We start from the raw sequence: 12,952 nt of genomic DNA on the forward strand, positions 1-12,952 counted from the left end.
GGCTAGTTTGCTGCTCTGATCTGGTTATCTGGTACGTGCGCGTGCATGGTTATTTATACATGCCGGTTCCCGTTAGATTATCCTCCCGTCGTTGCGGCAGCCTGCAGGCAGTGGCCGGCTTTGTTTTTCCGAGGCAGTTTGGAAGTTTGGAGCAGCCCAAATGTTGGCACATGGCAGATGCATGGCTTGCGCGTGAGGACGACAAGACCCGGTCATGGACATGGATTGGGTCGCTTGGGAATTGCCGTACGCACGGCCGGCGGCAGAAGGCGATCGAGAAGTGGTGGGAGTTAGCTGTAGGAGCGGCGCGGCAGCCGCCTGTTTCGCTATTGCTATTGCTATTGCTGGATAGATGGCAACAGGAAACATCCACCGGGAGCTATGGCTTCGTCGCAGACAACCATGGCCTTCACTTAGACGTCGACCGCTAGAACCAGCACTGACATGGCGATGTACGTATCAGCGCCGGCATAGTGCGACACACTTGGCTGATTAATTCGCATAAGCTAGTTGTGCAGGCTGACGCCTTCAACTGGCCTAGGGGAGTAGTAGTATTTTTTGTCATGGGTGGATATTGTACAAGACCAGATTTAGATGAGGTGAACTGTGGCCTGTGAAATAAATGCATGTTCAGAGGACTACGAGGACTTTCCTAGAAAGAAAAAAAGAACTACGAGCACTCACATTGGTTTTCATTTTTCAAATTTGTGCGAAAAAGGCCAATGATCATGATTAAGTATTACAGATCCTTACAAAAACATTCTTATAGAAATTGCATAAAATACAACCATGTCCTCGGGGTGTTGAAGTCTTCTTCTTTCCGCATCCACCGCCATGAGAAAAACTCGTTGCTGCCTCTTGTAGTTTGTAGAAGCAATGGCTGAAAATGTTGATGCAGACTGGAAGATGCCAAGGGCTGCGATCTGTGTAGCAAATTGTCCAAAAAAACAAGAACCCTTGTAGAGGGCTCATAATAGAGCTGGTCAACCATCGTCGGTCAAAAGTTGACCCGGAAGACCAAGACGCACAACCCGTTGTCTGTTGCACAGGACAACATCACCGAGACAAACTTGCTGATGAAAAAGTCAGACTCGAAGGGATCTGGGGATACACCATTCTCCACATTCCTCTCGACCATTCAAAAAAGTATCACTAGAACGAGGATGATGTGGGGAAAATAACCTTATTCCATACTGATAATGATGCCATCATCTCGTTGCAATCGATCAAAGCCCAAATCTAAATTTATTCCTAACCCTACGATCACTAGATCAAACACCTAGTGTTCACGTCTTCCCCCATTCCCGAAGCGACAAACAGAGGGATAGTGGGCCCTTGATCTCATCAGGAAGGCGGGTAAATTGGCTACCGCATCTATCTCGGGTCACGAGAGTAGGTTGGGAAAGAAAATCGATACGTAAGTTCCATTGTTTATTTGATCTATCTATTGATTTTCTTTTTTGTTCTTGAGGGGACATTGATGTCCAAGGCAATGCAACCTAACTGGAGCCCTTTGCCTATAAAGTCTGCACTGATGAACACCACATACACCGTCAACAACACAAACTACTCCCTTCAACTTTCGCAAAAAAAAAACTCCCTTCGAGGTGCCACAGGAAGCTCATTGACAACCCCATTTGCTTTCGGTGCAGGCCATGTCAAACCACATAATGTGTTCTCCTAGGGCCCCATATACGACATCTCTACCAAATACTATGTTTCCTTCCTCTCCTTCATAGATTAATGTTGGGGAACGTAGTAATTTCAAAAAATTTCCTACGCACATGCAAGATCATGGTGATGCATAACAACGAGAGGGGAGAGTGTGTCCACGTACCCTCGTAGACCAAAAGCGGAAGCGTTAGCACAACGCGGTTGATGTAGTCGTACGTTTTCACGATCCGACCGATCAAGTACCGAAGGCATGACACCTCCGAGTTCAGCACAGGTTCAACTCGATGACGTCCCTCGAACTCCGATCCAGCCGAGCTTTGAGGGAGAGTTCCATCAGCACGACGGCGTGGTGACGATGATGATGTTCTACCGACGCAGGGCTTTAAGCGTGCGGACCCTACGGGTTCGAGAACTATGTAGACATGACCGAGACACGTCTCCGGTCAATAACCAATAGCGGAACCTGGATGCTCATATTGGCTCCCACATATTCTACGAAGATCTTTATCGGTCAAACCGCATAACAACATACGTTGTTCCCTTTGTCATCGGTATGTTACTTGCCCGAGATTCGATCATCGGTATCTCAATACCTAGTTCAATCTCGTTACCGGCAAGTCTCTTTACTCATTCCGTAATACATCATCCCGCAACTAACTCATTAGTTGCAATGCTTGCAAGGCTTAAGTGATGTGCATTACCGAGTGGGCCCAGAGATACCTCTCCGACAAAGGGAGTGACAAATCCTAATCTCGAAATACGCCAACCCAACAAGTACCTTCGGAGACACCTGTAGAGCACCTTTATAATCACCCAGTTACGTTGTGACGTTTGGTAGCACACAAAGTGTTCCTCCGGTAAACGGGAGTTGCATAATCTCATAGTCATAGGAACATGTATAAGTCATGAAGAAAGCAATAGCAACATACTAAACGATCAAGTGCTAAGCTAACGGAATGGGTCAAGTCAATCACATCATTCTCCTAATGATGTGATCCCGTTAATCAAATGACAACTCTTTGTCTATGGCTAGGAAACATAACCATCTTTGATTAACGAGCTAGTCAAGTAGAGGCATACTAGTGACACTCTGTTTGTCTATGTATTCACACATGTATCATGTTTCCGGTTAATACAATTCTAGCATGAATAATAAACATTTATCATGATATAAGGAAATAAATAATAACTTTATTATTGCCTCTAGGGCATATTTCCTTCAGTCTCCCACTTGCACTAGAGTCAATAATCTAGATTACACAGTAATGATTCTAACACCCATGGAGCCTTGGTGCTGATCATGTTTTGCTCGTGGAAGAGGCTTAGTCAACGGGTCTGCAACATTCACATTCGTATGTATCTTGCAAATCTCTATGTCTCCCACCTGGACTTGATCCCGGATGGAGTTGAAGCGTCTCTTGATGTGCTTGGTTCTCTTGTGAAATCTGGATTCCTTTGCCAAAGCAATTGCACCAGTATTGTCACAAAAGATTTTCATTGGACCCGATGCACTAGGTATGACACCTAAATCGGATATGAACTCCTTCATCCAGACTCCTTCATTTGCTTCTTCCGAAGCAGCTATGTACTCCGCTTCACATGTAGATCCCGCCACAACGCTTTGTTTAGAACTGCACCAACTGACAGCTCCACCGTTCAATAAAAACACGTATCCGGTTTGCGATTTAGAATCGTCCGGATCAGTGTCAAAGCTTGCATCGACGTAACCATTTACGACGAGCTCTTTGTCACCTCCATAAACGAGAAACATATCCTTAGTCATTTTCAGGTATTTCAGGATGTTCTTGACCGCTGTCCAGTGATCCACTCCTGGATTACTTTGTTACCTCCCTGCTAAACTAATAGCAAGGCACACATCAGGTCTGGTACACAGCATTGCATACATGATAGAGCCTATGCTGAAGCATAGGGAACATCTTTCATTTTCTCTCTATCTTCTGCAGTGGTCGGGCATTGAGTCTTACTCAACTTCACACCTTGTAACACAGGCAAGAACCCTTTCTTTGCTTGATCCATTTTGAACTTCTTCAAAACTTTGTCAAGGTATGTGCTTTGTGAAAGTCCAATTAAGCGTCTCGATCTATCTCTATAGATCTTGATGCCCAATATATAAGCAGCTTCACCAAGGTCCTTCATTGAAAAACTCTTATTCAAATATCCTTTTATGCTATCCAGAAATTCTATATCATTTCCAATCAACAATATGTCATCCACATATAATATCAGAAATGCTACAGAGCTCCCACCCACTTTCTTGTAAATACAGGCTTCTCCAAAAGTCTGTATAAAACCATATGCTTTGATCACGCTATCAAAACGTTTATTCCAACTCCGAGAGGCTTGCACCAGTCCATAAATGGATCGCTGGAGCTTGCACACTTTGTTAGCTCCCTTTGGATCGACAAAACCTTCCCGTTGCATCATATACAACTCTTCTTCCAGAAATCCATTCAGGAATGCAGTTTTGACACCCATTTGCCAAATTTCATAATCATAAAATGCGGCTATTGCTAACATGATTCGGAAAGACTTAAGCATCGCTACGGGTGAGAAGGTCTCATCGTAGTCAATCCCTTGAACTTGTCGAAAACCTTTTGCAACAAGTCGAGCTTTATAGACAGTAACATTACCGTCAGCGTCAGTCTTCTTCTTGAAGATCCATTTATTCTCGATGGCCTGCCGATCATTGGGCAAGTCAACCAAAGTCCACACTTTGTTCTCATACATGGATCCCATCTCAGATTTTATGGCCTCAAGCCATTTTTCGAAATCTGGGCTCACCATCGCTTCTTCATAGTTCGTAGGTTCGTCATGGTCCAGTGACATAACCTCCAGAACAGGATTATCGTACCACTCTGGTGCGGATCTTACTCTGGTTGATCTACGAGGTTCAGTAACAACTTGATCTGAAGTTTCATGATCATTATCATTAACTTCCTCACTAATTGGTATAGTCATCACAGGAACCGGTTTCTGTGATGAACTACTTTCCAATAAGGGAGCAGGTACAGTTACCTCATCAAGTTCTACTTTCCTCCCACTCACTTCTTTAGAGAGAAACTCCTTCTCTAGAAAGGATCCATTCTTGGCAACGAATGTCTTGCCTTCGGATCTGTGATAGAAGGTGTACCCAACAGTTTCCTTTGGGTATCCTATGAAGACACATTTCTCCGACTTGGGTTCGAGCTTATCAGGTTGAAGCTTTTTCACATAAGCATCGCAGCCCCAAACTTTAAGAAACGACAACTTTGGTTTCTTGCCAAACCATAGTTCATAAGGCATCGTCTCAATGGTTTTGATGGTGCCCTATTTAACGTGAATGCGGCCGTCTCTAAAGCATAACCCCAAAACGATAACGGTAAATCAGTAAGAGACATCATAGATCGCACCATATCTAGTAAAGTATGATTACGACGTTCGGACACACCATTACGCTGTGGTGTTACGGGTGGCGTGAGTTGCGAAACTATTACGCATTGTTTCAAATGTAGACCAAACTCGTAACTCAAATATTCTCCTCCACGATCAGATCGCAGAAACTTAATTTTCTTGTTACGATGCTTTCAACTTCACTCTGAAATTCTTTGAACTTTTTAAATGTCTCAGACTTATGTTTCATTAAGTAGATATACCCATATCTGCTTAAATCATCTGTGAAGGTGAGAAAATAATGATACCCGCCGCGAGCCTCAATATTCATTGGACCACATACATCAGTATGTATGATCTCCAACAAATCAGTTGCTCGCTCCATAGTTCCGGAGAACGGCGTTTTAGTCATCTTGCCCATGAGGCATGGTTCGCAAGTACCAAGTGATTCATAATCAAGTGATTCCAAAAGTCCATCAGTATGAAGTTTCTTCATGCGCTTTACATCAATATGACCCAAACGGCAGTGCCACAAATAAGTTGCACTATCATTATCAACTCTGCATCTTTTGGCTTCAACATTACAAATATGTGTATCGCTACTATCGAGATTCATAAAAAATAGACCACTCTTCAAGGGTGCATGACCATAAAAGATATTACTAATATAAATAGAACAACCATTATTCTCTGATTTAAATGAATAACCGTCTCGCATCAAACAAGATCCAGATATAATGTTCATGCTCAACGCTGGCACCAAATAACAATTATTTAGGTCTAATACTAATCCCGAAGGTAGATGTAGAGGTAGTGTGCCGACGGCGATCACATCGACTTTGGAACCGTTTCCCACGCGCATCGTCACCTCGTCCTTAGCCAGTGTCCGCTTAATCCGTAGTCCCTGTTTCGAGTTGCAAATATTAGCAACGTAACCAGTATCAAATACCTAGGTGCTACTGCGAGCTCTGGTAAGGTACACATCAATAACATGTATATCACATATACCTTTGTTCACCTTGCCATCCTTCTTATCCGCCAAATACTTGGGGCAGTTTCGCTTCCAGTGACCAGTCTGTTTGCAGTAGAAGCACTCAATCTGAGGCTTAGGTCCAGACTTGGGTTTCTTCTCCTGAGCGGCAACTTGTTTGCTGTTCTTCTTGAAGTTCCCCTTCTTCTTTCCTTTGCCCTTTTTCTTGAAACTGGTGGTCTTATTGACCATCAACACTTGATGCTCCTTCTTGATTTTTACCTCCGCAACTTTTAGCATTGCGAAGAGCTCAGGAATCGTCTTATCCATCCCTTGCATGTTATAGTTCATCACGAAGCTTGGTGGTAGTGATTGAAGAATTCTGTCAATGACACTATCATCCGGAAGATTAACTCCCAGTTGAATCAAGTGATTGTTATACCCAGACATTCTGAGTAAATGCTCACTGACAGAACTATTCTCCTCCATCTTGCAGCTGTAGAACTTATTGGAGACTTCATATCTCTCAATCCGGGCATTTGCTTGAAATATTAACTTCAACTCCTGGAACATCTCATATGCTCCATGACGTTCAAAACATCGTTGAAGTCCCGGTTCTAAGCCGTAAAGCATGACACACTGAACTATCGAGTAGTCATCAGCTTTGCTCTGCCAGACGTTCATAACATCTGGTGTTGCTCCTGCAACAGGTTTGGCACCTAGCGGTGCTTCCAGGACATAATTCTTCTGTGCAGCAATGAGGATAATCCTCAAGTTACGGACCCAGTCCGTGTAATTGCTACCATCATCTTTCAACTTTGCTTTCTCAAGGAACGCATTAAAATTCAACGGAACAACAGCACAAGCCATCTATCTACAACAAACACAGACATGCAAAATACTATCAGGTACTAAGTTCATGATAAATAAAGTTCAATTAATCATATTACTTAAGAACTCCCACTTAGATAGACATCCCTCTAATCATCTAAGTGATCACGTGATCCAAATCAACTGAACCATAACCGATCATCACGTGAAATGGAGTAGTTTTCAATGGTGAACATCACTATGTTGATCATATCTACTATATGATTCACGCTCGACCTTTCGGTCTCAGTGTTCCGAGGCCATATCTGCATATGCTAGGCTCGTCAAGTTTAACCTGAGTATTCTGCGTGTGCAAAACTGGCTTGCACCCGTTGTAGATGGACGTAGAGCTTATCACACCCGATCATCACGTGGTGTCTGGGCACGACGAACTTTGGCAATGGTGCATACTCAGGGAGAACACTTTTATCTTGAAATTTAGTGAGAGATCATCTTATAATGCTACCGTCAATCAAAGCAAGATAAGATGCATAAAAGATAAACATCACATGCAATCAACATAAGTGATATGATATGGCCATCATCATCTTGTGCTTGTGATCTCCATCTCCGAAGCACCGTCATGATCACCATCGTCACCGGCGCGACACCTTGATCTCCATCGTAGCATCGTTGTCGTCTTGCCAACTATTGCTTCTACGACTATCGCTACCGCTTAGTGATAAAGTAAAGCAATTACAGGGCGATTGCATTGCATACAATAAAGCGACAACCATATGGCTCCTGCCAGTTGCCGATAACTCGGTTACAAAACATGATCATCTCATACAATAAAATATAGCATCATGCCTTGACCATATCACATCACAACATGCCCTGCAAAAACAAGTTAGACGCCCTCTACTTTGTTGTTGCAAGTTTTACGTGGCTGCTACGGGCTGAGCAAGAACCGTTCTTACCTACGCATCAAAATTACAACGATAGTTCTTCAAGTTAGTGCTGTTTTAACCTTCTCAAGGACCGGGCGTAGCCACACTCGGTTCAACTAAAGTTGGAGAAACTGACACTCGCCATTAGGACATATTTCCTTCAATTAAATCATGGCCCATATTTGAATGATAACCAAGATGGCCAACATCTCATGCCCGGGTAACCTCAGCTACCCATTGATAAGTTTCCAACATATATATAATTTTGGATGTTTCGTGCCTATTATACTTCAGTTATGCATAGAATTCCAAGTAAGGGATGACATGCTACCAGTGGCCTCTCCCACATAAAAACTTGCTATCGGTCTAGTAGCATAGTCAATTGCTTATGGACAATTCCGCAAATCCGACCACTATTTTTCCACACTCGCTACACTAATCTAATTGTACTTTTATTAGAACAACACCTAACTTTTATTTTCATGTTCTTTATTATCTTGCAAACCTATCCCTCTACACATGGGAAGTATTTCTAATTTTATTCTTGTTCTAGGTTAAGCGAACATTGGTGTGCGTAGGGTTGTATCGGTGGTTGATAGAACTTGAGAGAATATTTATTCTACCATTAGCTCCTCATTGGGTTCGACACTCTTACTTATCGAAAAAGGCTACAAATGATTCCCTATACTTGTGGGTTATCAAAAAATCAAACCTGTGGTCAGGCAATGGTGATGGAGATTGAGCTCTGTACGGTGTGCTTCTCGGACACCCGCCGCAGCGCACCCTGCACCACCCTCGCAACACTCTGCCTCGGCCACAAGTATACCGGGAAAGTCAGCTCCTTGCCCTCTTCGATGAATTCCAGCTCCCTCGGAAATACGTCCACGCTTACGGTGTTGCTTGCCATGTCAATCGCCATGTAGTACACCTAAGGCACCTCACCGACGTTCTTCACCTTGCGCCTTACCACCAATGGCGCAGTCGAATTCCAGGAAGCTGCGAAAGTGACACAAGTCGACGGGATATTCAGCAGACAATCGCTGATCACGATGGTGGTCAAGCAATCGATCAGCCGACACGCAATCACCGAGACCTACTGGCTCGTGTACATGCTACAGAGGTAGCCGATGTAATTTTCAGGAGTAATGTCGTAGACTAGGCCAGGGTCAGCGGCCTTCATTGCGTTGACGTTGTCATCAGATCTGCTGCCACCAGCTTTCGTCCTTCATAGACAACAAGCCAACAGAGCGGGAGCAGAACTGTAATGGACCTACAATCCTTGCTTGTGGACTAGCAGTAGGGCTAACCTTTGTTCTATTGTTCTAATGATTGTTACCAAGACAATTCTTTTATTCCCAAAAGAACCTCAAGATGCTAATCCATGAAAAACGATACGAGAAATGTGAAAGAACTCAACTACGGAGCGAGAGCGACTTGTGAAAATACCTCAGTTTCTTACTCGTGTCATTGAACTCTTTCTTGGCAACTTGGACTACGTATAACGATGCATATGACCATCAACCGCACGCGGCTCGCACGCGACCTTGGCCACCTCCAACACGACATTATGCCAAACACCCTAGCGGGAAGACACAACCTACCACTATGCACCTCTCCCCTCCCGACTCAGGTCAGCCTTCGCCGACAATGGAGAAGGTTAGGAATGGGCCAGTCCCGAGATCTCAATGCCATCTCTCAACCGTGCAAGAGAGGGGAGGAGAAATTTAAGGTTTTCCTCGACACCTTGTATAGTTCGATCATATAGCTTTATTTATACATCAGGCCGAAAGCCTACTTTGAGAAGAGGGGGGGGGGGGGGGGAGAAAGGCCGAAGATAGTGTGCTCTTGGATCCTTCCATCTCTCCTGCCGAAAATCAAGTTTTATCAGGCAAAGGTGATGGATATTGGGCTCCGTACAGTGTGCTTTTCGGACACCCACCGCAGCGCACCCTGTAGCACCCTCGCAGCACTCTGCCTCGGCCACACGTATACCGAGAAAGTCAGTTCCTGGTTTGGCTTGATGAATTCCAGGTCCCTCGGAAATACGTCCACGCTTACGGTGCTGCTCGGCATGTCGATCGCCGCGTAGTACACCGAAGGCACCTCCCCGACGTTTTTCACCTTGCGCTTGACGACGACGGGCGCAGTCGAATTCCAGGAAGCTGGGAAAGCGACCGAGATCGAAGGGTAATTCAGCAGGCGGTCGCTGATCACGACGGTGGTCAAGCAGTCGATTGGCCGGCGTGTGATCACCGAGACCTGCTGGCTCGTGTACATGCTACAGAGGTAGCCGATGTAATCCTCGGGGGTGATGTCGTAGACTAGGCCAGGGTCAGCGGCCTTCATTGGGTTGACGTGTCCGGCGCCGGTGGCGAAGAGGTTGGCCGCCACGCGCTGCTCGTTGAGTATGGGATTGCCGGAGCGGTCGGTGATGTCGGCCGTCGTCATCATTGCCGACTTTATCGCCGCCGGTGACCAGTCCGGGTGCTTGCTCTTGATTAAAGCGGCGATGCCGGCAAGGTGCGGTGTGGACATGGACGTGCCGGAGATGATGTTGAAGGTCGGCCCAGGGAGAACCGGCGCCGACGGTGGGCCAACCTGAAAAGGCCATGCCGCGAGCACGTTCATTCCGGGCCCCGTGATGTCGGGCTTCAGAACGCCAGTGCCCTGACGGCTAGGCCCGCGAGACGAGAAGAAGATGATCGACGGAGCAGGTGACGTGCCGAGTAATGTACCCCTGAAGCCCATACGCGCAACCGGGTTCGCCGTGGAGTTGAGGTAGGATTTGATGGCTGCGGCCACGAGGTAGTCGACGCTCGACGCCGGGAGGATGTTCGCCTGGGCTAACTTGTCGTACCCTCGGAAAAACGGGCTCGCCAAGATCATGGCGACGCCGCCGGCACTCTCCACTACCTCACCTTGGTTGATCACCGAGATGTTTTTCGTGAGTTCACACAGCACTATCTTGCCCTTGACGTCGAAGCCGTCCAGACTGCCGTTTCCGCAGAACTCGGCGAATGGCTTCCCACTCGCGCCCGCGTAGACCAACGGGCAGAAGCCAACGTTTGGCTGGTATAGCGACTCGCCGTGGAAATACGCGCCGTTCCCCAGCTGCACGGTCGAACGAATCGAGCGGTCCATGGTACTCGCGGCCACGGTGAGCATCCATGGAGCCTCGTTTATCACGGTGCTCTCTCCCGGGCCGGAGTTGCCAGCAGCCATGCTCACAAAAATGCCCTTCTCCATGGCACCGAACGTCCCGATGGCCATAGGGTTTAGGTGAAAGGGCACCGACGGCCCGCCGAGAGACATGGAGATGACGTCACAGCAGTCGCCCACGGCGGCGTCAATGCCAGCCAGTATGTCGGCATCCTCGCAGTCTACTACAACTTTTCCGTAGCACACCTTGTATATGGCGATGTGCGCGCGGACCGCCATCCCGGCGGCGGTGCCCCATGCGTGGCCGAGCACATTAGCGCCCGGCACGACCGCCCCAGCGGCGGTGCTTGCCGTGTGAGTCCCGTGCCCAAACTCATCGACCGGCGGGACCCGCGCGGAAGTGCCGTTCGGGCCGTTGAGGGCGGCGACCATGTTGCGCGCGCCGATGAGCTTATTGTTGCACGAGGTGCCGCTGAAGTCGCAGCGCCCCTTCCACTTGGCCGGCGGCGGCGGCATGCCGTCGTCGCTGAAGGACGGGTGGTCCGGGAAGATGCCGGTGTCGATCACGGCGACGATGACCCCGGCGCCGAACTCCGACGTGTAGTTCCGCCGCCCCTGCTCCTCCAGGTTCAGCCCCAGGAACTCGGGCGTGTGCGTCGTGAGCGTGGTGTACGTCCGGGCGCGGGTCGCGCTGAGGAACCCGGGCATGGCGGACACCGCCTCCAGCTCCCGCCGAGTCAGCCGGGCCGCGAACCCGCTGGCGACGTGATGGTACGCGTGCACGAGCCGGCCATGTTCCGGGAGGAACGAGTGGTACCACGCCTTCCGGTCGTCCGCGGTGCCAAACACGTGGTTTTCCTCTGCTTGCACGTGGACGATGAACGTGCTGAGCTCGCCGCCGGTTGCCTCGGCAGCGATCGCGAGGAGAAGGAACGGAAGAAGAGAGAGCAAGGATAGCCTTGTGGTTTCCATGGCTTTTCTTGCTTGAGATGCCGTTCGTGTGGGAGCATATATACTACCCTACGTACTGCTAAGATCCTGTCACAGTGTCCAATAGATTCCTCCAAATGCCAGATTTGTCAGTGCGATGCCCGGTCAACCAACGAAATGGGGCGATACGAACAATGGGCGTTGGTTGTGTACATGCGATGCGAATCGGGTGTAGCGGACGTACGAGAGTGGGGCTGCAGGCTGGCAGCCTCCCTTGACGCTTTCGTTCGATCAAGACGAAGCATATCCAGTAACCTCCTCTCTGCTGTGTTGCCTGGCATGATGTGTTGTCTTTTTTTTTTATGATAATACGTGTCTCATTTAAATAGAATAACGATCAAGTTATAAGACACGTAAGCACCGACCATACATAACTGAAAAGATAGAAAAATCTTATGCAGAATACCAGCGCCTGTTCCTTTCCTTCGACATCACCGAAGCGGCCACCAAAGGATAAAAAGACAGATCACCTCTTCACCCAAGCTTGATGCGGCTCCATCGCTGATCAGCAGCTTTACGGACCTTCAAAGTAGTTTGCTAAAAGCAAAACCATAGCCGTTGAAAGAATCAGATCAGGCAACATGTCCCCGGACACATCATCAAACTTCAGAACTGACACCCCCGCATGACGACGACATCGTCGGAGGAAACCTGAACTGTCAGCCTTCGACCACAGACCCAACACAAGATACTCCATCTTCCAGCTGTCACTTGCGTAGACAACCGCCTGCGCGTACTCCTGAACGACAAAACCTCCCTGCTTCACCATGACGTCGAAGACAACGCCACAGCAACGGGGACAGAGCAGAAGGAGAGACACACCTGATGGAGTCACCACCACCGCCTCACCAACACCATCCATGAACCCTACGCTACAGATCTGAGGGATCGAGAAAGACACGATGCCATCAACTCCGAGACGCCGTCATGAAAGACACCGCCGGTGTGGGAGTGGAGTTGAGGCAGATTTATTCGTCCAGGCGCCGCTCCCACCACCCCAACAATGCAC

The 12,952-nt window shown here is 47.7% G+C and overlaps 1 protein-coding gene across 1 annotated transcript; it reads right to left on the reverse strand.

Annotated features, from left to right (window-relative positions):
- Nucleotides 1-9,678: 9,678 nt before the first annotated feature.
- Nucleotides 9,679-11,925, reverse strand: LOC109734910 (subtilisin-like protease 1). The gene has a single exon (XM_020294089.1). The coding sequence runs from the start codon at nt 11,923-11,925 to the stop codon at nt 9,679-9,681; it is 2,247 nt and encodes a 748-aa protein (XP_020149678.1).
- Between the last annotated feature and the right edge of the window lie 1,027 nt (nt 11,926-12,952).

This window comes from Aegilops tauschii, chromosome 2 (genome assembly GCF_002575655.3).
Source record: "Aegilops tauschii subsp. strangulata cultivar AL8/78 chromosome 2, Aet v6.0, whole genome shotgun sequence".
In the NCBI taxonomy this organism is placed as follows: Eukaryota; Viridiplantae; Streptophyta; class Magnoliopsida; order Poales; family Poaceae; genus Aegilops; species Aegilops tauschii.

Bases quoted from the DNA above. Each gene is read 5' to 3' on its own strand.
- LOC109734910 (XM_020294089.1), bottom strand. From the start codon at position 11,925: ATGGAAACCACAAGGCTATCCTTGCTCTCTCTTCTTCCGTTCCTTCTC.